The sequence below is a fragment of the Monodon monoceros genome, unplaced genomic scaffold (genome assembly GCF_005190385.1).
Source record: "Monodon monoceros isolate NGI ecotype Baffin Bay Population unplaced genomic scaffold, NGI_Narwhal_1 Super_Scaffold_20, whole genome shotgun sequence".
In the NCBI taxonomy this organism is placed as follows: Eukaryota; Metazoa; Chordata; class Mammalia; order Artiodactyla; family Monodontidae; genus Monodon; species Monodon monoceros.
This window is the reverse complement of record NW_021703777.1, coordinates 46,162,340-46,189,930: the sequence shown is the minus strand read 5'-3', so window position 1 is coordinate 46,189,930 and position 27,591 is coordinate 46,162,340. Positions and strand designations below refer to the sequence as shown.

Sequence of the window (27,591 nt, the reverse complement as noted above, 5' to 3'; positions counted from 1 at the left end):
GATATTCCTGGACCAGGGCTCAAACCTGTGTCCCCTGCATTGGCAGGCAGATTCTTAACCACTGCGCCACCAGGGAAGCCTCATCTTTTGTTCTTTTTCCTTAGGATTGCTTTGGCAATTCAGGGTCTTTATGGTTCCATATAAATTTTAGGATTATTTGTTTTAGTTCTGTGAAAAATGTCATGGGTAATTTGATAGGGATCACATTAAATCTGTAGATTGCTTTGGGTAGTATGGCCATTTTAACAATATTAATTCTTCCAGGCCAAGAGCATGAGATATCTTTCATTTCTTTGAATCATCTTTAATTTCCTTTATTAATGTTTTATAGTTCTCAGCATATCAGTCTTTCACCTCCTTGGTCAGGTTTATTCCTAAGTATTTTATTATTTTTTTGGTGTGATTTTAAAACATATTGTGTTTTTACATTCCCTTTCTGATATTTCATTGCTGGTGTAAAGAAATGCAACCAATTTCTATATGTTACTCTTGTATCCTGCTATCTTGCTGAATTCGTTGATCAGTTCCAGTAGGTTTTGTGTGGAGTCTTTAGGGTTTTCTATATATGGTATCATGTCATCTGCATATGATGACAATTTTACCTCTTCCCTTCCAATTTGGATACCTTTTATTTCTTTTCTGATTGCTTTGGCTATGACTTCCAATACTATGTTGAATAGAAGTGTTGAGAGTGGGCATCCTTGTCTCGTTCCAGATATTCACGGTAAGTCTTTCAGCTTTTCACCATTGAGTATTATATTGGCTGTGGGTTTGTCATAAATAGCTTTTATTATGTTGAGATATGTTCCTTCTATACCCATTTTGGTAAGAGTTTTTATCATGAATGAATGTTGAATTTTGTCAGATGCTTCTTCTGTATGTATTGAGATGATTGTGTGGTTTTTGTCTTTTCTTTTGTTGATGTGGTGTATCACACTGATTTGCGTATGTTGAACCAAACTTGTGAACTTGGGATGACTCCCACTTGGTCGTGGTGTATGATCTTGTTTACGCGTTGCTGGATTCAGTTTGATCATTTTTTTGGATATTTTTTGCATCTATATTCATCAAAGATATCAGCCTGTAATTTTCTTTTTTGGTGGTATCTTTGTCTGGTTTTGGTATCAGGATGATGGTGGCTTCATAGCATGTTCATAGCTCCTCTTGAATCTTTTGGAAGAGTTTGAGAAGGATTGGTAAAAGTTCTTCGTATGTTTGGTAGAATTCACCTGAATACACAGGTGATTCTGATGCATACTGGTAGGCAAATTCTCAGCATAAAGTTCCACAAAGCTATGGAGAATAAGGGAGATATTCCCACAATGAGCTCAGCATTGCTTACAAGGCACCTTGGACGATGGGGACCAGACTGGCCTTAGTGTATTATCTGGGCTGCTGCAGTCACTGTTATTAGTGTTTGTGGCTTGTCAGCAATCTGACGCATAACCCTTTGAGCAGGATTGCTCCACAAGGCGGAAGGCCTCCAGGAACTCGTTGATGTCAATGTGGCCATCTTTGTTGAAGTCAATGCTCCGGGCAAGGTCACAGATGCAGTCGTCTGTGACATCAATGTTCATATGAGAGCTGAACAGCTTCCAAGTCTGCCTGAACTCGTCCAGTGAAATGAACCCTTACCAGAGAAAGCAAGTCACTTTAGCGAGTCAGTCTAGTTTTCAGTGCTCGTTTCCTCTGACATTCTTGCAAGGATACCTGCTTCCTACTGTTAAACAAAGGCACCCGAGGCCTAGTATCCACTTTAAACTCCCAAGAGGATAGCACTGAACCACTTAATCAGTGGTTCTGAGAGGGAAGCAATAGTGTTCCTCTCCTTATAGGGACATTTAGAAATGTTTTGAGACATTTTTGATTGTCATGACTGGGGTGGGGGTAGGGTGTTACTGCATCTAGTAGGTAAAGGCCAGGGATGTTACTAAACACCCTAAAGTGTACAGGACGTGCACCAAAACAAAGAATTACTCAAGCCAAGATGTAAGTAATGCCACTGCTGAGAAACCCTGCATTAAATCATCCTAAACATATGCTAATTTAATCTGCCTGTAAAAAGGTTTTGGACCCTATACATCTATGGTCAGTTGACTTTTTTTTTTTTTTTTTTTTCCTTTTTTTGGGCTGCACCACGTCGCTCGTGGGATCTTAGTTCCCTAGCCAGGGAGCAAACCCACGCCCTCCTCAGCGAAAGCATGGAGTTCTAACCACTGGACAGCCAGGGAATTCCCTCAGTTGACTATTCACGGGGGTTCCAAGACCATTCAACAGGTGAAGGATAATTTTTTCAACAGATGGTAGGGGACGACTGGATATCCACATGCAAAGGATGAAGCTAGACCCCGACCTTGCACTGCAAACAAAACTTAACTCAAAATGGATCAAAGACCCAACTGTAAGAGCTAAAACTGTAAAACTCTTGGATGAATACATAGGTGTTAAGTCCTTATGATCTTCAGTTACTAGTTTTTCTTAGATATGACACCAAAAACACAATAAAAGAAAAAATAAATTGGACTTTTTTTAAATTACAAACTTTTGTGCAGCAGAAAATACTACCAAAAAAGTGAAGAGGTAACCCATAAAATCAGAGAAAATATTTGCAAATCATATATCTGATAATGGCCTAATATCCAGAATATACAAAGAACTCTTACAACTCAACAATAAAAAGAAAACCCAATTAAAAGATGGGCAAAGGATTTGAATAGACATTTCTTCAAAGGAGATATACAAAGTTCCAATAAGCACATGAAAAGATGCTCAATATTATTAGTTATTAAGGAAATTCAAATCAAAACCATAATGAGATATTTCACACCCAGTAGGATGGCTGTAAAAAAAATTTTTTTTAATGGAGGATAACAAGTGTTGGTGAGAATGTGGAGAAATTGGAACCCTCTTACAATGTCAGTAGGAGTGTAAAATGGTATAGCCACTGTGAAAAAACAGTTTGACAGTTCCCCCAAAAGTGAAACATCGTTTTACCATATGGTCCAGCAATTGCACTCCTGGGAATACATCCAAGAGAACTGAAAACATATGTTCACACACAAAGTTGTATATGAATGTTCATAACAACATTATTCATAACAGCCAAAAAGTGGAAAAAATCCAAATGTCTATCAACTGATGAATGGATAAACAAAATGTGAGAGAGCCATACAATGGAATATTATCCAGCTATAAAAAGAAATCAACTGATACATGCTACAACGTGGGTGAACCTTGAAAACATGCTAAATGAAAGAAGCCAGACACCAAAGGCCATGTATCATACACGTCTATTTATATGAAATGTCCATAATAGGCAAATACATAGAGACAGAAAGCAGATTAATGGTTGCCAGGGACTGGTGGAGAAGGAACAGGGGATGGGGAGTGACTGCTAATCGGTATAGGTTTCTTTTTAGGGTGACGAAAACGTTCCAAAATTAGATAGCGATAATAGTTACACAAGCTTGTGAATATACTAAAAGAGCACGGAACTGCACGTTATAAATGGGTAAATTATATGGTATGTGAATTGTATCTCAAAAAAAGTAATAATATTTGAAAAGGCCTTTGGAACAATGAGGAAACAGGTGAGGGTATACAGGACCTCCCTGGACATTTTTTTGCAACTCCTTGTGAATCTATAATTATTTAAAAATTTAAAATTTTGAAAAATAATACTTTGGGAGTAAGAGTGCAAAAGCCTTTCTGTTCTAGACACTCTTCATTCCTTTGTGGTTACTTTGATAGAAGGGATAAGGGATATCATAACTATTATAATTCTTCCTATAAGAAGTTCTCATTCAGTTTGTCTTCATTCTTCTCTGCCCAACCCCTCTTCTGTAGGGACAGCTCAGGTTGCTCAAATACTATCCTAGTTTCTGCCCATTTATAAGCACTGCCACTAATTTTGCTCCAAAAGCGCTTGAGTAGAAAGGTAAATAATCAGGGAGGAGACCGAAAGGTGGGAGGTAAAATACTTGCTGTGTCAGAAGTGGCGGGATAACGAGCGCCTTTACCTGAATGATCACTGTCTATGATCCTAAAAATGGTCTCCAGGTTGGATCGGTTCCGATACAGTGCTTCCAGCAAACTTGATTGTATATTCTGCAAGAAAAAACTCATTTTCCTTCTATCTTTTATGTTTAGGCTTCTCCTAATAGATAATTAACACACAAGCAACCCTGACAATAAGACTCTTGAAAGAACCTGAAGATGTTTTATGATCCCTCCACTCCAGCCCCCTTCAGCCTACTAAATAATCTGATGGTTTAAGAAGTACCTAGTCCATGATGAAACTGTTCTAAAATTGACCATGGTGATGGTTGCACATATCTGCAAATATATTAAAAACCACTGAACACTTTAAATGGGTGAACTGCATGATATATGCATTATATTGCAATAAAGCTGTTTGTTTTAAAAAGTACATAGCCCAAGGCCTCACATCCATTACACATAAGCATTTACCGAACAAACACCGTTTTTTTGTTTTTGTTTTTTTTGTACGCGGGCCTCTCACTGCTGTGGCCTCTCCCGCTACGGAGCACAGGCTCCAGATGTGCAGCCTCAGTGGCCATGGCTCGCGGGCCCAGCCGCTCCGCGGCATGTGGGATCTCCCCGGACCGGGGCATGAACCCGTGTCCCCTGCATCGGCAGGCGGACTCCCAACCACTGCGCCACCAGGGAAGCCCACAAATACCTTTTTAAATAGGGGAAGCAGCATCATGTCAAGGAAATCAGTCAGACCTGGGTTTGAGTTCTAGTTCTATAGCTTAGAAACTCTATTATCCTAGGCAGGTTATCTAACCCTTGTGGCCAGTGTTCTCTCGGGTATGTTGGTGCTGATTATACCTACCTCTTGGAGGTGGTTCTGAGGATAAACTGGGGCAATATGTGTAGGTCACTTAACACAAAGTCTGACACATAGAAGCTCAACGAATAGTTGTTTCCATTCATCTTCCTTTTGGGGTTCTCAATATTTGGTTGTTTATGATTCAAAGTTCTCCATAAGGGGCTTCACGGTCCACAGTATGCCTTCATCCACCATTTTCACACCCTTACCTCATGGCTGAATTGTTCTTTGGCCAAGTTTTTCAGCCAGGACTTGTACTCCAGCTTGTTATCTGTCAAGCTGCTCACCAGCTGTGGCCTCAGCATCCGCCATGGCAGTCCTAGATGCAACACAGACTCCACGGCTGCTGCCCAGTCACTCAGGGTGATTAGACCTGTAGGAAAGAGCTAACTTGTTGACTCATCACCTACAAATCTTTTATCCTGACATTCTTCTTACTATCAGTAGATAATAGAAGTAATGAGTACTGTCACTGTGTTTCTTGGTTATGGTAGAGTTGGCTGGAAAGTAGGGTTGCCAGATAAAATACAGGATGCCCAGTAGATCTGATTTTCAGACAGACTATAAGTATGTCCCAAATATTGCATGGGACATACTTATATTTAAAAACGATTTGTTGTCTATAATTCAAACGTAATTAGGCATTCTGTTTTTATTTGCCAAATCTATTTGGCAATACTACTGGAAGTCACACAAGACTCTTGTAAATAATATCATAAAACACTATATATATATATATATATATATATATATATATATACACACACACACACACACAATACATATACCCAGACACACACACATGTATACATAGCATTGGTTATTTCTATGTGTACGAAAAGATAGTGCTATGATTTTATGACTGTTACTGCTATTTTTTAATAGGGCTACATTGTAGTCAGTGTCCATTAGACATTCCACTGGGTTGAGAAAAGACAAAATTTCCAGCTTGGATAATAGAACGAGGAACAGACAAGCACACACTGAACAGTGAGAAACCGAATCATTGATCTTTTGTTAGTCTTGGACCCACTCTGGTAACCTGTCCCCCTGTTTCTTTTTGCTTAGTTCTGGCCTTGTCACCCTTCCCTGGACTCCATTTCTTTTCACCAGCTTTGTTTATATTTAGCTAAGTTCACGTTCTTCTAAAAGCTTAGAATTTATGCATTTAGGAACGATAACTAGGATGTTAAGTTGAATAAGGGAGGACGTCTTCAAAAAGGTCTTCTGGTCATTTAAACAAATATTTATTTGCTAATTACCTGAAACAGAGGGTTTTTTGGCCAGCTGCCCTCCTCTATGAATATTTCACTTGATTAGTCTTACCAGTCTTATCTTTATCATGCTTCTTAAATTCAACAAGAAGATCTGAGGAATGGGCAAATAACTTTTCACGTAGGGCTCTCAGAGCCGACTCCCCAACTCTGCTAATCCTGGGACAGGAGATGAAAAGGAACATTTTAAAACATTAGTATAGAATAAATAGTCTTGGATTTTTACTAAGTTTCTCCTCTCTCTTTCTTAATGTCTCAACCTTCAAAGAGCTCGTCTCTTTTTTCTCCCCAATGCTCTCCTGCTTTGCCCTGCTGTGCACAGATAGGCTCTGTCTGGGGAATGCTGCTGTCCTTCCCAGTGTAGGACAGTGGTTAGAGCAGAAGTTCTAGAGAAACACCACCTTTGTGGTAAAGTTATCTAATTATACTGTACCTCATTTTCTCCATCTGCAAGATAGTGACAAAAATGGTACCTAACTCACAGGATTATTGTGAAGATTAAATAAGTAAATTCATGTGAAGCACTTAGAAGAAAGCCCGGCACATAGAAAGCACTCATCAAATGGTATCTGCAAAGTATCACTAAGTTAGTTTTCTTATGCTTACTGGGTCAACAGAGTAATGCTGGGCATGGTACTTGGCCTAAAATGTGTTCAATAAATATCTGTAGTTGAATAAACAAGAATATAAAAAGAGATAAAAGGTAAATATGTACTTTGTCCTATGTCATTGAGGAAGCAGCCATTCTATAAATGATGACCAGATAACCTATCTTTGCAAGTGCTAAAAGTAAAAAAAAGGCCAAAACACAAACCAAGAAACCCCATTTTAATCACGTTTGATGAAAGTCTTCCTTGAAATTTAAGGTACTTAGCATAATGGTCTCCATAAACCCTCAGAAAAGTATGGGCTGCCTAAAATTCATCTCAGATTTCATGGGTATGTGAGCGTATGTGCTTTTTCTGGTGAGTTTGTTGTCTTATCAGAGGCTAAAAGAAGTATGGGACCCCCTAAAAGTTTAAGAACCACTGGTTTGAAAAGCATTTCAACTATTTCTGGTAAACTGTGCTCGTTGATGGTTACCATGCAGGGATGGAGTATAGCAATGGCCTTGAGAGCTGCCTGGATGCACAAGGCTCTCTGTCCCTACGTCAAGCAACGCATATTGAGCTCTGCGTGGATCATCTGACTAATCCTCCAACACCCACTGAGGTAGGTACAACTATTATGCCTATTACAGTGTAAGTAACTAGCCCGAGGTCCCATAGCTAGTAAGGGGTAGGGCCAGAAATCAATGTTGACAAGTGGACTCCAGGCTGGCTAAACTATTATCACGAGACATGGGTTTAAACCAAAAATAAATGGATTCTGAGTGAGGGTTCCTCTAGGAAAAACACTTGATCTTGAGTTGATGGACACTGAGACATCCATTATGGTTGTCAGAGACATTTTCCTCTTTACTTCTTAGTTCTCTATTGTGGTCCAAATAGTTGGAATTGTTAGACAAGTGACTTCTGCATAAATTCGGGGATGTTGTACTTGCTTTAATGCAATCAGTGAATATTTTTAAAAGGTGAGTGTTCTTTAATTATGGTATTAAAACATGTTATTTATAGGGTTCCCCACAGTGATTCCTTTTGTGGTGGGAACATCTAAATCACATGGAATCATGGTATTCCAGGTTCCTGGGGCTCACCCCTGGAGATTCTAATTTGGGAGGGATGGGATGAGGCTCCAATAAATGATTTTTTATAAAGCTCCAGAGATGATTCTGTAGCATAGTAGGTTTCACTATCATTTGGTGAGCTTAAATTTTCACATAATACTTCTTTTTGAATGATGCTGGCTCTGATTGTGTAAAACTTGAGTGTTTAGTAACTCTTGAGTATTTAATAACTCGAGTGATTTAAAATAATGCACTTTTCTGGCACTCATACAAGGCAGATATTAAATATTCCTGTATTCTTTTCCCACTAGATTTATGCTGACTTTAAAAAAAATTACATTATTTCACTTTAAAAAAATTGTATTTATTTTTGGCTGTGTTGGGTCTTTGTTGCTGCGCACGGACTTTCTCTAGTTGCAGCGAGTGGGGGCCGCTCTTCGTTGCGGTGCGCAGGCTTCTCATTGCGGTGGCTTCTCTTGTTGCGGAGCACGGGCTCTAGGCGCGCAGGCTTCAGCAGTTGTGGTGCGTGGGCTCAGTAGTTGTGGCACACGGGCTTAGTTGCTCCGCGGCATGTGGGATCTTCCCAGACCAGGGATTGAACCCATGTCCCCTGCATTGGCAGGCAGATTCTTAACCACTGTGCCACCAGGGAAGTCCCTATGCTGACTTTGTTTTGATTTCTAATTTAGTTTGGCTGATAATTAAAGAAGCTTGTTCAGCAGCACTGCAACTGTATCTTTCAGCAGCTTATATACTCCGGGGCCAGCTTCTCAGTGGGCAACAGCACTGTAGAGTTGTTAAGTATGTGGGTTCTGAAATACGACTGTCTGGGTCAAGGCTTACTTTCACCACTTACTAGCTGTGTGGCCAATGGCCACTGATTTAACCTCTGTTCCTTAATGATCTCATCTATAAAACTGAAATTAGTAATGCTGTGTATTTTATAAGCTCATTGTGAAACAATATATAAATTCTTTACAATAACACTTAGTGTATAGTAAGCTCTCAACTAAGATTAGAACTCAGAATCATCTCAACAGAAACCATTTAAGTAATATTATATGCTCTCTTCCCAGGAAGAAAGGAGCATTGTTAACAAATGTGTGCACTGAAATCTATCTGCTAAATCCCTAGATAGTGAAAGAACCTTTGTCTGTGGTTGACCAGGTAACACAAACGCTTTAAGGATGAAAGAAAAAGGAAGAGTGACCCTGGAAAGATTTAGTGGCCTGGTATATGTATTTCACCCAAGACATACCCACGGAGAATAACTTCTGCAGGAAGCAAATTTGTCCCTTCCATTAATGATGGGTAGGTGGAGATTTTAGAGTATATGGAGGAGAAAGAAGAGGCCCTGTTGTAATGTCTATTCTAGGTCCTACTGCTGACACAGCTAAATTTTGAACTCTGACTTAGAATCTGGATAAATGTAATGACATTTGCACTTCAAAGTTTCCACAAACACTATAATTCTGTCTTTCTGAAAATCATTCATTGAAAAGTCTTGCCTTTGCCTCATGGTAAGCGTGTGGGTTGCCTTGTTAGCTTGAAACTGCACAATGTGTGGGGTCAAGGCCGGCCCTAGTTTGACATAGGCTCCTCTGTTACTGCCAACTTCGTAGTAGTTGGAGGCAGAAAAGATGGTTAACACCTAAATGAAAAAACAGGAAAGAGACGAGCATTCAGGTTCACTGAAGAACTCTTCACCCTCAACCCTACAGGGCCCAACCCAATTTCAGGGGTGGCTGTTCCTTCTTGATCTCGTCTATGTTTTTTTTGTTTTGTTTTATTATTTTTTTATCATCAATGCTAGTAGGGCAGGAGTTATGACTCAAGTAATAAAAACTTGAATTCTGATAGGACGTCCACAACATGTTTTCTTCACATTTTTATCCCAATCAAAAATAGCAGGGGTCATAGAAAACACTTCATTTGGTTCAACTCAGAGGCAAGCTAGGTCTGATTAACTGGGATGCCCATTACAACTAGCAGGCAGATCAGTTATTCAAGGTGGTGCGAAGCCTCACAGCAGAGTTTCCTTTGGAGTGTTGGGCCTGCTGAGATGTTCTGTGAAAAAAATTTCCATTGTCAAGACAATGGGAAATGCTAGACACTGTTATCTCTTCTTGGAGATTTACAATGAATAGAGGAAATTAAAGGCTCTCAGAAGTCCTGCAATAAAGAAACTTATACAACTGTTTAACATTCCTGTTAAACACTTCTTACATTAGTTGATGTCAAACTGTTTTCCTCAGTGTGGAAACCTGTAATTCTCCTGTAGAGTTGGTATTTCTGGGCATTAGGCTAAGCAAACATTGTAGGATTTGGAGACGCCCAAAGATTTAGACAGGATGTTAATTATGCTCCTGAGGAGACAAACAATCCTGAATGCCTGCCTGGGGCTCAGTGCAGAGATCCTGTTACCCTATAGTGTAGTTTGAGACCTGTGACAGTAAGCAATGTGACAAAGAATAGAGATGTGGCTGGGAAAACACTGGGCCATATTTCCATCCATGAAATGGGACCATATCTGCCCCTCACTTTCTTCTCAGGGTATTGGTAAGTGGTGGCCTCAATCAAACTTGGGGTTTTAGAGAGGCTACAAAAGTCAAGGATAAATGACTGTAAAGGACCTAGTTACTTTGGGCAAGTGGATAGCAAGTGGATAACAACTGCGAGGCACAGCTGATGGTGAAGAGCTGGGAGCCTTAGCTTATCCATGTCTTGGAAGGGCAAAATGGACCGGACCACTCTTGCGCGATGGCAGAGGCCTGCCCACCTTGCGGCTGTGGCAGAACTCATAGCCCTCGGGTTTGCACTCGTGCGAGCGGATCAGGAATTGCAGATTGTATTTCTGTAGCAACCGTTCTGTCACGTTAGGCCCAAAATAACAGCCACCTCCTCGAATGGTGTTGGCCTTGCAGCCCTCCTGAGCCATGGGGTCACTCCACAGTATATCCACCACCTAGAGAGAAAAGGCATATTTTGCAAAAGGAGAGACTTGCATTTTAAAGTTTCAGTTCTAAGTCGATGTTGAGGTCCAGATCGATAACTCAGGGAGAATGTAACCCAGACTCACCATCTCTCTCTTGGAGGTTTGTAGCCTCAGAGTCACCTGCGATTCCTCCTCTTTCTCACCACCCTCCATCCAATCCATCAGCAATTCTGAATTCTCTCCTTTTCTTTATTGAATGAGGCATAAGAAGCTGCCATTTTTCGTGGGTCGAAAATGGTTGAACACCAATGAGTTCAGGTAGTCCTATTAGCACTACTACACAAGATCACCAGCAGCAGAATCTCCCACCTGGATTACAGGTCTCCCTGCCAAGGTCTTGGCCTGGGGAAGTAGCCCCCATTCGGCTGCCAGAGTCATCTATTTCGGCAAGCACTGTGCGCGACTACTCAATGTCCGTTCTCCTCCTTCCTAGCTGACAGAACTCTTCCTGGGGTGTTTGGCATGGCAATGTGCCTGGCTAAATACTTGCTTTCGCACTCTCCCTTGCAGCTAGGGGTGGCCATGGGATGCAGTTCTGAAGATTTTGGAAAAGCCTTTAGTTGCCTGAAAACGGAAGACAGAAGCAGCCGATGTAGCCCTTCCGGCCTTGAGCCACAGCAGCCAACTGATAGATGTCAGATATATATAAAACAGCATCCCATAAACTGTGGCTGACCTTCTCAGCCCAGTGATGCTAGGTCACTAAACCAAGTTCACTCAGACGATACAGCCCACCTACTACATCTTCCCATCCTTTATAAAACTCCAAAGTATGAGTCATTAGGCAAATACCAATAGCCTTCCGGGGTGTTCTAACCCCAGGGAGGGAGAGAAAGAGGGGCGAAAAAACACCCCACTCTGGATTTACATGCAAGGAGGAGATTCGTTCGGTTTTTCTGAAATCCTTGCTCCTTCCCGAAGGCAGCCAAACTGCGGAGAGCAGCGCCGGCCACACCCACCTGGCTCCACTCCTCCTGAGTGGGCTCCCGCCGCCCCTCAGCTTCCGGGTCCGCTTCGGATGCCAAGGGCAAGGGTTCCTCCTTCTCCTTGAGCTCTGGGAAGCCCGCTTGCTGCCGACACCTCTCCAGCTCCAGGTCCACGGAGTGCCGCACCCAATGGGAGAGCTCCTTGGGGTCCAGGGGGACCCTGCAGGGGACGCTGGAGGAGCGCCCGGCTCTGTGGGCCTTCTGGGTGCTGGGGCAGAGGGGCAAGGTGGGGAGAGAGTGGCTTTGGGGGAGGAACCACGGGGAGGGTGTCCCGGCAGAGCTCGTCTGGTTGGCTTTTCCCTTCTCCTCCGCCTGTTTCTTATCCTCCTTTCTCGTTTTGCATCTCATGGTGGAAACAATCTAAAAATGTCCAGAGAAGATAACAGATGCTTCAGTGAAACGGTTGGTGCCTCTCACTGTTGTGGCCTCTCCCGTTGCGGAGCACAGGCTCAGCGGCCATGGCTCACGGGCCCAGCCGCTCCGCGGCATGGGGGATCTTCCCGGACCAGGGCACGAACCCGCGTCCCCTGCATCGGCAGGCGGACTCCCAACCACTGCGCCACCAGGGAAGCCTTTTTGAGCAGCACTTTGGCATCAAGTCAGTGCTCCCCACATTGGGCTCCATGGATTGTCCCGGCAGTGACAAGGTCAGCAGAGAACTAGGAGTAAACCCTTTAAAAGCTTTTATAGCAATTGGATACGGCTGTCATTCAAGCACGTGATCACTGGGCTTATATTTTTTGTTTGTATTTCAGTTTTCTAGTCATTCACATTTATTGTATTTTACAAAAGCATCGATCTGTGACAAATTAGACATTTATGAAACCTGGTCCTCCACCACAGATCATTGGAAAATGCTAACCTAGGTCATTGTTTCTAGGAACCTAGTGATTTTTAGACAAGGATGGGAAAGGGCACCTCTCAGGAAGGACAGCCCTTATCGACTTTCGTGTTGTTCCACAGACGCAAAAACAAAGGAGAAGGAATGCAGCCTATGGCTGAGAAATGTTGGAATGGGAAAAACTTGATGCTTACTGTGGGAGGGACAGCACTTACTGGGAGTTTACAGGAAGTGCTATCTTGTCTGCTGAGGAAGGACAAGGGAGGGGAAGGAAGGACCTCTTTTCAGCCTGGACCTAATCAGGAAGATACTCTTCTTGCCAAAGGGACTGAGTGTCGTCCCTCTCACTGCCTCAGAGTCATTATGGTACTGGGACCAAGCCAACAATGTAGAGGATACAAGCAGGAAGAATTCTGATCATGAGAAAGAGAGAGCTCAGGCCACAGAGCAGAGCTGGGGCATCCAGCCAAAGGGAGAGAGCAGCCATTCCCGGGATGCCTGAGTGCCACCGTGAAGACTGAGGGCCACAGTGTTCCACAAGGACATCAAGATAAAGGTCTGATTCACAAGAGGAATTCTGTGCAAGTGTGTAATCAAGGAGCAAGAACTTTCTGCAAATAGGTCTAAGGGCTGATGTACAAGAAAGCCACGTCCTGGTGTAGACTGACTGTGGGCGGGAACAAAGACGGACACTCAGAGTGGCTCGGCGGTAACTGACTGACGTTTGAAGAGGGATCCAGATGGAAGAGAACAGAACAGAGGTTCTTCTCTAACGTTGGACAAGCGCTAATTACTTCCTAGGCAGTTCCAGCCCTGGGCGTAGAGAGGGAAAGGCCACAAAATGTGAGTAGACTCATAACCACCTCCTTCTCTCCTCAACTGTCTTCTTGCCAACTCACAGCCGAGGGCCAGTCCATCAGTCCCGCCCTTACGATGCTCAGGTAACTTTATAAGGATGTTATCTGCTTCAAGAGGCATCCCTAGGACTTCCCTGGTGGCGCAGTGGTTAAGAATCCACCTGCCAATGCGGGGGACACGGGTTCAATCCCTCGCCCGGGAAGATCCCACATGCCGCGGAGCAACTAAGCCCGTGCGCCACAACTACTGAGCCTGCGCGCCTAGAGCCCGTGCTCTGCAACAAGAGAAGTCACGACAATGAGAAGACCGTGCACCACAATGAAGAGTAGCCCCCGCTCGCCGCAACTAGAGAAAGTTCCCGCACAGCAATGAAGACCCAACGCAGCCAAAAATAAATAAATAATTTATTTTAGAAAGAGGCACCCCTAACTTTTATTCTTAAGGGGAATAATAGTTTTAATATGTATTGAGCCTTTTCCAAATAGGTGCTATCCTTGGCCCTTTATAGGAATTCATTGATTAGGCCTCACACCCCTATGAGATGTCATCTTCATAGTTTTGCATGAAGTCATTGATTAGCCCTCACCTCCCTATGAGACAGCATCCTTACTTATAGTACAGGTGAGAAAATTGAGGCACAAGAGATACTAAGACTGCACCAGGACTGAATCCAGATATCTGACTCCAGAGCCCCTGCTTCTCCAATTTTCTGAAACTGTGGGTAATCATTAGTTAAATCCATTCCACCTATAACCTGCCTTCGCTAATCAAGGTTGTTTTAATTGTTGCTACAGAAGACTTGAGTGTCCTCCAAGCAGTACACAGCCTAAATAAGACGCTTGCCTGTGTTGTTTTCCGGGAACTTGGAATCAGCTGTGTCTAGTTCGAGCTGAGCTGATTAAGACTGGAGGGGACCACTGACCCTTCAACTAGGCATGCACTAGGGTATTATTAGTGCCCCTTTGAAGGTGGAGAGGCCTGTGTAGCCTGGTTACACCTGCCCAGAACCATGATTACTGCACCTTTTTCTAATCACCTTTCCCCACACTCCTCACACCTCAGATGCCCTGCTGCTTTCTCCTATAAATACATTGAGCACCTTGCCTTCAGGGAGGCAGATTTGAGATTTGTTCTCCCTTTCCTCCCTTGGCTGCCTTGTCAATAAACCCTCTCTTTGCTGTAAACCTCAGTGTCTCAACATTTTGGCTGCTATGCTAGGGCAAAAGGAACCTAGTTTGCTAACAAATATGGCAAACCAGCCAGGAGGTAAGTCCAGATGGACCTTTTGGCTGTGGTTGGTTGGCCCCTTGCAGTATTGAGAGCCTGTGGGTGAGTCCAAGCAGCTCCCTTGCCCGTTTTTTCCAGGGACCATCCTCTGGGTTTCCCTGGTGAGGTGCTGCTGACCTTCAGTGCTGAGTTTTGCAGCAAGGAGACAGTTTTGGGGATTTGGGGTTGGAAGACGTCCTTGGGTGAGTAACCTTGTTAAAGAGATGCACCTGTGCCTAGATTGTTTGGCAATTCTGACCACCATACCCGGGTTAAAGGCCCGGGGCTCTGGTTTTTGGTTTTGTTTGGTCTTGTTTTGGTCTTGTTTTGTCCACGTCCACCTATGGCTGATTGTCTTAAGTTGCTAAGGATTGGCAATTGGGGATTCAACTTCTTGGTGACTGTAGCAAGGACCCTTGGAAAAATTTCACTGCTGTGACCACCTGGAAGCAAAGCCTCTTCAAAAGGGGAAATATTAATTCAGTTCCCCCTTGCAGCCCTCTAGGCAACGTTCTCCAAAATTGGGAGACTTTCAGTTATAAATTCATGGAAAAGGTTTTTTGTTTTTATGGGTTTTTTTTTTGGTAACACTGCATGGCCACAATATCCTTAAGACCCTGGAGCAAAACGGTCTGAGTGGATCCTTGAATTACAATTTTGCAACTAGATTTTGTAAATGGGAAGAAAAATAAGGTGAAATAATTTATGTATGGTCTTTTATGTTATTGTATCAGAATATTGATATGTTATTGTAAGATTATGGTCCAACAGGAAGGGAAGACAAAGAAACCTGTTTTGCTTGATTCTAATGAAAAGGAAGATGACTTGCTATTAATTCAGTCGAACGCCGCTTCGACTGCTCCTCCCCCACCCTTATATGATGGTGCTGCTGTTCTTTCATTGCCAGCGCCTGAGTCACAGACTCAGGTTCATCCCCACCCCTACCTCCCCGCCCCCGTTAGATCCAGAAGTAGGAACGGTCTTCCCCTCTCACACTGCGTACTGATCAGGGTACTGTTTGGCCAGGGAGCTACCCAAGCTCAGGTGGGGCAATATCTGTTAAGGTATGTCCCGGTTGTGGGTGTGAATGCTGAGACCGGGCAGCCAATGGGACTGATCTGGGTCTACTCCCCCTTTTCAGCTTTAGATGTATTTAATCAGAAGAGTATGCCAACTTTAGAGAGATGACCCAAAGGGAATGGAAAATCTTTTTTCATCGATTTTTGCAACTCACAGCCCAACCTGGGCAGATGTTCAAGATGTGTTAAATACCTTCCTCATTTCAGAAGAACTGGACATCTAGAATGGTGCTGGATAAAGCTAGGGAGGAGGCATATTGGCTTCATACCGAAACCCCTGGCAACCGGGTACGGGCTGCAGCAAGCGTAGCTGTACCAACAGTGGATCCTAATTGGGATGTGAATGCTGGGGATAGGCCAAAACTGGAACGTTACTGAGATTCCATTCTTCATAGCGAAGAGGGGCACCAAAACAACTTTTATTGGCCAGAGCACCCCCAATATACAGAAGAAACTGCAAAAGATGGAAGGGGCTTTAGGGATGCCTATGTCTCAGCTTGTTGAAATTGCCTTTTTTTAATGGCAGAGACCAGGTTCGGGAGAAAAGGGAACAACAGAGACGGAAACGACAGTCCATTCTGCTGGCGGCTGCCTTAACACAGGCAAGAGCTGGATCAATTCAAGGACCCACACAAGGGACTCAGCGCAAGTTAGGCGGCCCCAAGCTTCCACTCGAATGGAGCACCCCATAGTGGGACCCCTCCAGTGACACTGGAAAAGAGTGTCCCATCCTAAATAAGACTCTTGGAGAAGGTAAACAACAAGTGGCACACCAGATGCCCGAACTGAGAATGAGTGACCAAGAATGATGGGGCCCAGGGTTTCCTTTAAATCCTGTCAAAATCTATCAGTATCTCTCCTACAGAGTCCCCAGTGATGATGAGGGTGGGAAATCAACTTTCAGGTTTTCTGACCAATTTGGGGCCACTCACTTGGCTTTTAAATACCCAGCTTTCTAAACTTGCTTCTGAGATTGTGTTTTAGTAACTGGGGTGTCTGGAGAAATCTTGAAAAAGTCTTTTCTCCTGCTGCTAGACTGCCAGATGGGGAAAACCCATCTGAAGTATAGCTTTCTATACATGCCTGAATACCCCATTCTCCTTCTGGGATGAGATTTACCAACTAAATTTACTGCCAAGGTTACCTTTGCACCTGGACGAATGGGTATTAAAGTCTCACCAGAACAGGCTTGCGCACTGCAGGCTTTATTGCTCTGACCTTAAAGAGGACAGCTAGCAACGATTCTGGATGAGATACTGCAGGAGGTGTGTCTGGAGGTATGGGCAGATGGGAGGCCAGGGAGAGCAACGATGGCTAAGCCTAGACAGGTTAGACTTCACTCTGGGGCAAAAATTCCAAACTTAAAGCAGTAATTGTTAAAGGAGCAGGCAAAGTGTGGAATGCAACCCCTGTTACTGGCCCTCCTTGAACATGATTTAATACGCCCATGCCGTCACCTTGTAATACTCCAATTTTATTGGTCCAGAAACCAGGCACAGATGAATATCGGTTTGTGCACAACTTAAGAGCAATTAATCAAATCGTAGAAGATATTCATCCAGTAGTCCCTAACCCATATATTCTGCTCACTACTTTGTCCGGAGATTTTTGTTGGTTTACTGCATTAGAGTTGAAGGAGTCCCTTTTTTTCTGTATACCCATGAGTTTTGAATCCCAAGAGTCGTTAGCTTTTGAATAGTAAGATCTAGATACAAAAGTTAACAGTACCATTGGATAGTACTTCTTCAGGGATTTAAAAATTCCCCCAGAAGGGACTTCCCTGGAGGTCCAGTGGTTAAGACTCCATGCTTCCACTGCAGGGGGCGCGGGTTTGATCCCTGGTCGGGGAACTGAGATCCTGCATGACGTGCAGCATGGCCAAAAAAAAAAAAAAAAAAAAAAAAAAAAATTCCCCCACAATATTTGGAGAAATCCTGGCAAAAGATCTGAGGGACCCTCAACAAACTGAGGGAGCCTTGATGCAGTAGGGGGATAATATTCTGATTGCTAGTAAGACAAAGGACACCTCAGACCAGAATACGGTTTTGACTTTGAATTTGTGGTTGAATGAGGCTATAATGTGTCCAAGAAAAAGGCACACATTTTCTGCCCTCTGTCAAGTATCTGGGTTTTGAACTCTCACAAGTGCAGAGAGACTTGCCCCCTGACAGAGGAAGCTCTAGTCAGGGTTGCCGTTCCCACTGCCGAGAGACAACTGCAGGGATTCCTAGGAATGGCTGGGTTCCGCCTCATTTGGATCCCCAACTTTGGACTCATTGCAAAACCCCTTTAGGAAGCTCTTAAAGGAGGAGACAGTGGATCTCAAGACTGGACTAGGGAAATGCCATAAGGCATTCCAGTTTATCAAAGAAAAACTGCTAACGGCCCTGGCTTTAGGTCTTCCAGATAACATCAGAAAGCCCTCTGACTTATTTGTTCATGAGAGACAAGGAATCAGCCTTGGAATCCTGACTGACTCGGAAACTGGGCAGCATAAGGAGGTCTGTTGCGTATTTCTCAAAGCAGTTAGATACAGTTACTAAGGGATAGCCAGTTTGTCTTTGGGCTATAGCAGCTACCTGTGATCTTTTATGAGAAGCAGAGAAATTTACAGTAAAACAACCTACCACTGTGCATACCCTTCACTGTGCACTTCTCCTAGAACAGAAGGGAGGATATTGGTTAACTTCAGGAAGATGAGGAAAATATCAGGCTATATTATTGGATAATCCTAATGTCTCCACCCTGAATCCTGCCACTTTGTTCCCAATTAATATTGAAGAGCCTATTCAGATAATTGCACAGGGCTATTCCAGCCATCTAGACCTGACGGACCAACCACTGGAGGACCCACTCCTTGAGATGTTCACGGATGGAAGCAGCTCTATGGACCAGGAACAATGCAAAGCTGGGTGTGCAGTGGTAACTCATCCCAAAGACACTGGAAGCAGAAGCCCTTCCCCCACTACCTCCTCACAAAAGGTGGAACTTATAGCCCTGATGAGAGCCCCCCCATACAGGTAAAGATAAGAGAGTAACTATTTTCACTGATTCTAAAATATACTTTCTTGGTGGTCCGTGCTGGGGCCACTTGGAGAGAGAGAGGATGTGAACTGCAGGGAAGAAGGAAATTGGTATAAATAGACTTTTATACCAAATAAATTTTAACCTTATTAGAAGCTGTCATGGAGCCAAAAGAATGAAGGTCCACTGTCGAGGACATCAGAAATCAGATTGTCTGACTGCTCAAGGGAATAATCTAGCAGATCAAGCAGCAAAGCTAGCAGCCAGGACTAAAACACCCTAGATCCCCAACGTTGGCCCTGATCCCCTGATGTGGATCTGACAAGATGCTATCCAAAGTATTTTCCTGAAGACTTAAGGCCAATGAATGGGGATCTGATTGGAGTCCTGGCCATTCTCAGGATCCTGACTCTAGGAAGGGTGGGTTTATAACAGACATAGCGAGATCCTTGTACCTGAATGCCTCATGGAAGATGTAATACGTTATACACACCAGAGTACCCACTGTGGGAGAGATGCCACCCTCTAGTGGATTTAGAAATTCCTTACAGGACCAAACATGCAAAGGACAATTCAAAAGGTGATACAGAAATGCATGGCATGTGCTAAAAATAATCCTAAAACTGGGCCACTGCCATTAATCAATCAAAGGAGTTCGGACTCCAGGTACTGGACTGGGAGAAGATCTTCACTGTGATGCCAAGAGCCACTGGAAACCTTAGGTGCTTATTAGTATTTGTGGACACTTTCACTGGTTGGGTAGAAGCATTTCCTTGCTGGTCTGAAAAAGCCTGAGGTTGTTAAAGCTCTCCTAAAAGAAATAATTCCTAGGTTTGGGTTACCTGTGTTCATTCAGAGTGACAATGGAGGGGCCTTTATAGCAAGAATAACTCAAAAAGTATCTAGAGTCTTAAACCTTTGTTGGAAAGTACATGCTTCTTGGTGACCCCAATCTACTTGCAAACCGGAAAAGCGGAATCATACTCTTTTGTGATGAGGAATGATGAGGAAAAGAGGAATCATGTAACTAAACTTTGTCAGATTAATTTAACCTGGGATAAAGCCTCACCAGTTGCCCTGCTTTGAGTGAAGGTAGACCCTACAAGCAGGCTCCAGTTGCACCAACTATGAAATGTTGTATGAGAGACCCTGCCATTGTTCCAGAAATGGCATGAGATCCAGAAGGAATTCAAATTAAGGAACGTAGATAATGTAAAGGTGTGTAAGAATCACTGGCAGCTACTCTAAGTGCTCTATATAAGTTTGCTTCTAGCAGGTTAATGTTTCCTGCAGATGTTCACCTGTGCCACTTTTGTCCTGGAGACTGGGTCCTGCTGAAATCTTGGAAGAATAAACATCCAGGAGGCCATCTCCATCCTTGCTGGACTGGACCTTATGAGGTGCTACTCGTGACCCATTCCCTGGTGAAGTTGAAGGGATTAAGCCAGGGATCCATCACACTCGAGTTAAGCTGGTCCCACAGAGATCAACGGAGCCCCCACATCCTGCCCACAGGGATGTATTGACACTACATTCTGACCAATGGGATGAGAGCAGAAGAGATGTATGCAACGTCTTCATTACGTCTTTAAAGGGTAGGATATTCTTCTTCCCTTCATTCTTCTATTGTATTGCCTGGAACACACATGTGGTGGCAAGCTGTGCAGATGAGGGCACGGGGATGACACGCTAAGGATGGCAGGGAACAAGACCTAAGAATCCTTGGTCCCTGGACAATCTAGTAAACAAAGGTGCCATACCAGCCAAGAAGTGCATGTTCCCAGATTCAAACCCAGGTTTCATAAATGAAACACTCTTTCATTTATGTCTCATAAAATACTTTTATACCGATTAGAGTTGCCCAAAGTAGACTGGCTTGTGCGTAATGACTTCTCTGTCTTTGGAACTGCTCAGGCTACTGTTGTCAAGGATGTCGTAGCTGGGATTCCTGTGTGGGTGGGCAGTGGAGGAGAGAGGCTACAGGAAGATACCATTCAAGTGTAAGAGTCTATGATTAAAAGGAAACAGAACCTTTGCTTTTTTTTGGCCACACCGTGCAGCTTGTGGGATCTCAGTTCCCAGACCAGGGACTGAACCCGGGCCATAGCAGTGAAGGCACCGAATCCTAACCACTAGACCACTAGGGAACTCCCTAGAATCTTTGCTTTCTAGTTTTCCACTTCCAAAATGAAACAGAAAATCGAGACCTATTCATATTGCAGTATAATGTACTCTGTCTTTCATTCTCACCCTCCCCCTGCTGGTTACTGTAAGTTCCTTTAAGGCAAGTACCATCTCTGGTTATTTTTGCATTTCTGCTAGCACTTCCCTTGCATAGAGTAAGCAATTAAAACATGGTCGTTGAGTTTAACTGCAATTGATCTTCATCTTTGTATCTGCCAGTGGCATCCCTGCATGTAGCAGGCCCTCAATCTACCTTTGAGTTTAACTGAAGATGATCTGAAGTATTGAGGAAATGGAGGCACATCAGGTGGAGTAATTGAGGGGTAGTGATTAGAATTACCTAGATCAGGAATGGCAAACATGGCACTAGCTACCACGCCCTACTGTCATGTCCACGGCAAACATTAATTGATCACAGCACGCTTGCACCAGCTGTGGATCCCCAATCCTCCGTTCAAAGATTTAATGGCTTTATTAGTCAGCTGGAGTCAGCATGGAGTCAAGACGACGTTTGTTTTATGTTGGCAGTGACACCTGGCATCATAGTGAAATCTGCATTATTTTAGCACTCAGTCAGTACCTTGTGCCTGTCTAGTTTAGCCAAGAACTCCAAGTCAGTCATGTCTGACACTCCACCATGAAGAATCAGGACTTTCTCATCAACCAGCGTGGCCAGCGGAAGCCAGCAGAACACATCTTGCAGTAGTTTTAGTATTTTCTTGCCATGTGTCTAAAAAAATGACATTAATATGATATTAAGTTTCAGATAATTTACTCAACTTATCTGAACTAAGAGAAGCTTCTGCTTTTAAAGGCAGCGTACCTTGTATTTATGCATCACTTCCTTTGTGAAACCATATCTAGAGTTAGAAGCAGAAACAGATTTTAGATTTAGTGATATTAGTTATAGCATGCTTGCATTTTTAATAAAAATGCATACTCTAGAGGCATCTACTTAAATATATGGAAAAGACACTGAGAAGTAATTGCCCAAATGTTTAAAATCATACCATTATCTGTGGGTAGAGATGTGGGATATTTTCATTTTCTTTTGCTTATCTATGTTTTCTACGTTTTCTATAGTGAACCCTTATTGTTTATATGATAAAGTGTATGGCTATGTGAAAACAAATGTAATGGTTTTATCAGAACAGTAGGATACTGTATAAATTTAAAAAGAATCTTTTAAAATGTTATATATTGTGTATTCCACTTTATAAGATTGGAAAACTACTTTAAAAAGGCATCTAACAAATAAGAAGCTCTGGCAAAATAACTTTACAGTCACAACAAGTAAGGATCAAATCCCCAGTCACGTTTTTCTTTGTACCGTAAGTTCACCATATGGTCCTCATGGTTTCCTCGGTTGAGATGGAACTCTTTTGGGTAAACCAACATGAAGGCAAAAAGAACCATCAGGATCTCTACTGAATCCTTCCCTCGATCCACAAAGTCGCCGTTGAACACATAGGCCCGCTCTGGTGACGGGAGGCCGTTCTTCCCAATAAGGGGAGAAGTCCGAGAAGAGGCAGTGGAAGGAAGGGAATAGGAAATTGGGTCAAGCCAGTGTGCATTTGACAGTCATATCAGGCCTGAAAGCCAATTCTGTGCTGTCTGGCTCTCTTCCAAACATGAAATGTCAGTAAAAGATGGGGATATTGGAAATATTTTGTATTAGTCTCATATTTCCTTTCTAGCCAGGCTGAGGTTATGACATGCTCATCGAAATAAATGCGTTATCCAAAGCATTTCTCAGGATTTAACAAGACAATACATCAGAAACTGCTTTGTGTTAATTACATTAATAGAATATTTATATAGCTTGTTATATGCTCTGTATTTGATAACTAAAAATAGATATGAAAATAGCTTTTGGTTGCTTTGATAATAAACAATTTCTCTATTTAGGAATTGATTTTCTTTTTTCCAAATAATGATTCCTTCTCTTTATTAACCTTAGATTTTGTATTTTTTAAACAGTTTACAAAAATACACTAGAATATAATGCAGCGATGACTTTTACATTACACGTTTGCTACATAGTAGCAAATATTTTTCTAAAATATTTTAAAATCCAAGTAATAACTTAAGCATTTCTTTAATGGAGACTGTATTTGAACTTCTAAATTAAACCTCAGAGCAAGACAGGAACATAATTTGAGCGTTCATACCTTATAAAATATAAAGATTAAGTCATCCAACTGGCCGTGTAAATCTCCTAACAAAGACAGAAAAACGTCAGTTTTGATTGGTCTTCACCATTGTTTCTAATTTTTTATTATAAAAAGGAAAACACCCAGTGTATACCTACAACTAATACAGTATTATGTCAGTTATATCTCAATTTAAATAAAAGGAAAATACCCAGGAACGCCTGACAAACTTATGCTTACTCATTTTTCCATATATAAGATAGGGATAAATATTAACTTCCCTAGTTGCGGGGATAGTTAATATTGAAAGCAGAAAGCACGATATTTCTCCTGTGCGATTACCATGAACAGTGAATGACTTACATTTTCACTGAAGCAAAAATGGGACAGAATACTGCAGGGTTGAAAACCTGGATGAGAACTAGAGAGATTTTTGCCCCACCTAAAGCAAGAAGCTGCTACTCACGGGTCAGTGTTACAAGATTTTAAGAAGTTGGAAATCTGGATTTTAATATGAAATCCTCCGATTTTCAAATGTTGGAAGCTAATGTTAGAAATTTAAGAACATTCTGAGGCAGACAAGACATACTGCAGGCTGCCCGTTTACAATCCCTGGTGCATCACCGTCTCCCCTAAGTTCAAGTGCGGGGCATCAGTCTATAATGGTTATTAAAACATCACTGAAAACATAAGGAGATGGAGAAGATTGTCAGCAATAGGATTTCTCTCTGGAAGCTGAATAAATGTGAATGGAAGGAATAATTTGCTAGGCATTTAGGCCTTTTCGAGTCCAGTAAGTAAGTAAACCGTCTTCTAACAAGGGAAGGTCTGGGTATTTGCTAGGATTTTGTTCTGAATGGAGAGGAGGAATTTGGGGCCAAATCTGAATCTCTGGGAAAAAACAAAGCAGAGGCTGGGCCCTCTCACCCCACAGTTCTCCTTCACGGCACCACCCCTTCCTTAAATAACTGTGGAGTAAATATGTAAATGTAATCAGTGTGAAGGCGTGAACCCGGCCTGCCCGAGTGGCCATCGGGTCCCCTCCAGCCCTCCTGCCCCTCCTTGATCACAGGCAGAGTTTTCTGGTTCGTGAAAAGCCGTTTCTGACTGGCTCTTACCACATACTGTGATTTCCTCGCTGTAACAAGTGGAGACCCGGTTGATGTTTGGTAGTTGTACCAGATGTTTCCTGGCTTCATACAAAAGATTCAAGACATAGCGAGCATGGAGCCTCTACTAGGAGGAAGAGGAGGGATGGGACAAAACAACACATACTTGTGAGGCAAGATGGGCCTCACCTTTACTGCTTAATGACCCCAAGACCACAAAAGTGACCCCAGTAAACTGCTCCTGGGACCCTCCCTATGCACAGATCCTTTCCTTCTCACCCATCTGTGCCCTTGTTTGTGCTTTGCATCATCCCCCAAATACTGAACTGATGTCCTCTTTCCTACCTACTCTATGTAACCCCTGCTTGCCTTGAGCTTGGGAGAAACACAGGATTGTCTCAGCAAAGTATGAATAAGTGCATGTATATCGATGGTATCGGTGATCCTGACATTACTGGGAAAATCGTCCCAGCTCTTCCTGCAATGAATAATCTTCATATGAAAAAGGGGAAGGATTGGAATCTGTTGTAAGAGCCAGAATCTGACCACTTCTCACCAGTTCCACCTCTACCACCCGGGTTTCAAGCCACTATCATCTTTCGCCTAGACTGTTGCAGTAGCCTCTTGCCTGGCCTCCCTGCTTCAGCCCTTGCTCCCAGTACTCTATTCGGCAAACAGAATGATTATATTAAAAGGAAAGCTGGATTATATCATTTCTGCGCTCATTGTCTCCCCCTCTCTTTCAGAATGAAAGTCCACCCTACTCACCTCTCTGTCTCCATCTTCTCATAGCTGTTCCCTGGTTCCCTCCTCTCCAGCCACAATGGCCTTCCTGATGTCCCCCGAGCAGTCCAGGCAAGGTCCTGCCTCAGGGCCTTTCCATTTGTTCCCTCTGCCTAGAACGCATTCCCCAGACGTCCACATAGCACCCTCTCTCCCCACCTTTGACCTTTGCTCAGAAATCACCTTTTCAGTGACACCTTCCCAGACCACCCTGTAAAATTGCTCTCTCTCCCACCTAGAACTTAGTTTATGCTTTGACATAGCTCTGTCACCTAATATATTAATATATAAATATTACTCATTTGTTTTTTATTATCTGTCTCCCCACTAAAAATCTCAGCCCCATGAGGGCAGAGATTTGCGTCTGTCTTGTTCACTGTTCAGTGCCTAGAAGAGTAGCTGCACATAGCAGCACTCAGCAATCATCTGTGGGATGAATGAACATAGAGATTACATGATGGGGAGGAGGGATTTTCAATACATAAAAACTGGCTGATCAATCACAAGGTCCTGGCTAAGAAAAGGGCAAGCGGATCTCTCTGACGGATCCCTGACACAAACACCCTAAATCCAGGGCCATTCCTTCTGCACTGTGTCTGCTCTACTTCTACACATTCCGTGGAATTGGTGGTGATCCAGGTCCCCCGGGGGGAGCTTACTTGTTTCACTCTGAAAGCTTCCACCAGAGCAGTTGCATGGTCGGGAAGGAGCGGGAAGGAGAGGCGTGGCCCTGTGTAACTGTCTGGTACCTCGATGGATTCATAGTCCCTGCAACTCTCCATCTCGGAGTCCTGGGGGGATCTCTCTTCAGTGAACATGCGGTTCAGGAAGTCCCCTAGTCAGGACAGAAAGGGTGGGCCGGCTTATGATCAGACCTGCAGGCACGGGCAATATAGAATTCATTCCCTGGACCATACTTGAAGTGGGTCCTGGCCAGTCTGGCTTCGGCTCCAACACAGGAGAGGAGAAAGTAAAGGGCAAAGTGATGACAAATTAGAATGGGCGGGAGAAAGGTTACGACGTTGTTATGTCAATTCCATTCCACTTTTTTTTTTTTTTTTTTTTTTGCGGTACGCGGGCCTCTCACTGTTGCGGCCTCTCCCGTTGCAGAGCACAGGCTCCGGATGCGCAGGCTCAGCGGCCATGGCTCACGGGCCCAGCCGCTCTGCGGCATGTGGGATCTTCCCGGACCGGGGCACGAACCCACGTCCCCTGCATCGGCAGGCGGACTCTCAACCACTGCGCCACCAGGGAAGCCCTCCATTCTACTTTTATTTTAAAAGATTGCCTTAGAAAGTACAGACATTTACAGGCCTAGGTTGGTAAGCAGGAGGAAAATGAAAACTGCGGTGGAAAAAAAGTTCACGGGCATTTCTGGTGTACTTAGTGAGTGTGGCAGATGCCTCAGACTTTCAGGCAATTCATTTCCAAATGCTGCCCCTGCATCTCTGCCTGAGAGCTTTGTCCCTGGATCTGCAGAGAGCCCTGCATGGCAGGCCAGACCTGCGTGAACAACCTTTCCCGTCCGCCCCTCCCAGCAGCCTTCTACCAATGACTCTCGGGCGTTGAGACTCCAGTTCCCTCTGCCTTCAGACGGGATACTTCCCAGGCTGCGTTTTGCACTATTTCCCAGGTACACTGCAGGTTTAGTAACCCACCCTTTTTTGCCTGCCTCCCCTTTCCTGAATCCCTTCCCCACTCCCTCCCCACCTCCCAGTGTTTCCTGTATTTACCAAATAAACTCCTTGCACCCAAACTTTTGTCTCCAGGTGTGCTTCTAGGAGAACCATTTATTTGTCAGCCTCCTCGCTCATTCCCTGGCTGTCACCAGATTCACATTTCCCCTCCCTGTGCATCCCACACCTCACCCCAATGTCTTTGACCCTGAGACAGGAGGACCCGCCATGTGGCCGTTCATACTCACTCTCGTTGTGATTGTTGGGGGTGAAGTGATCCACAAGGTAGCTGAAGAAATTGTGGAGCTGCAGAAAAACCCAAGAAGACGTGCCTTTAGAGATAGAAAGAAAACCCAGGAGTGGTCCAGATCAGCTGCACCTTCTAGGCACCTGGGCCTAGCTGTGTGGGGCCTGGAAGGCAGACCTGGAGGTGGCCCCATCCCACATCCCATCGCACCTTGACCTGGTCTTGCTGCCCAGCATACTCTATAGACTGGAAGATGCTCCAGGTGCAGTGCCGCCTCATCTCCAGGCGGGCCATGTAGCGCCGGTACCATCTCTGGATCAGGACCGCTGCCTTGAAGGCTGTGACACAGATGGAGAAGCAAGCCTGTGAGGTGGGACTCCCTGGGCCTGCGGGGGGAGTTGGGGGGGGTGCCTCTCCCACTGTCACATGGGGACAAGATGGTAGGGAAAGCACTATATTTTGCCACCAGTAGGAAGGATTTGCCTCACTGCTGGCCGGGGTGCTTTTTCCGCATTCCCGCCCCCATCCCTCCTCCATTCTTACCTATTACTTATACTAAAATCACTGGAGGACTACTGGAATTACCACTTTTTGA

General features: G+C 43.8%; 1 protein-coding gene across 2 annotated transcripts; it reads right to left on the bottom strand.

Moving 5' to 3' along the window:
- Positions 1-900: 900 nt before the first annotated feature.
- PPEF2 (protein phosphatase with EF-hand domain 2) lies at positions 901-27,591 on the bottom strand. 2 transcript variants are annotated; one of them, XM_029234552.1, is made up of 15 exons: positions 27,207-27,591; positions 26,998-27,055; positions 25,733-25,908; positions 24,300-24,414; positions 23,200-23,246; positions 22,359-22,525; positions 21,852-21,888; positions 21,609-21,758; positions 11,750-12,136; positions 10,575-10,760; positions 9,304-9,446; positions 6,182-6,288; positions 5,065-5,228; positions 4,020-4,107; positions 901-1,630 (listed from the first exon to the last, which is right to left on the bottom strand). In XM_029234552.1, exons 1-15 carry the CDS (start codon positions 27,531-27,533, stop codon positions 1,428-1,430), a joined length of 2,355 nt encoding a protein of 784 aa, XP_029090385.1. In that variant the 5' UTR covers positions 27,534-27,591; the 3' UTR covers positions 901-1,427. The 2 variants fall into 2 exon arrangements, with proteins under 2 accessions (XP_029090385.1, XP_029090386.1); XM_029234553.1 differs by having other exon boundaries at positions 26,998-27,081; positions 27,207-27,509.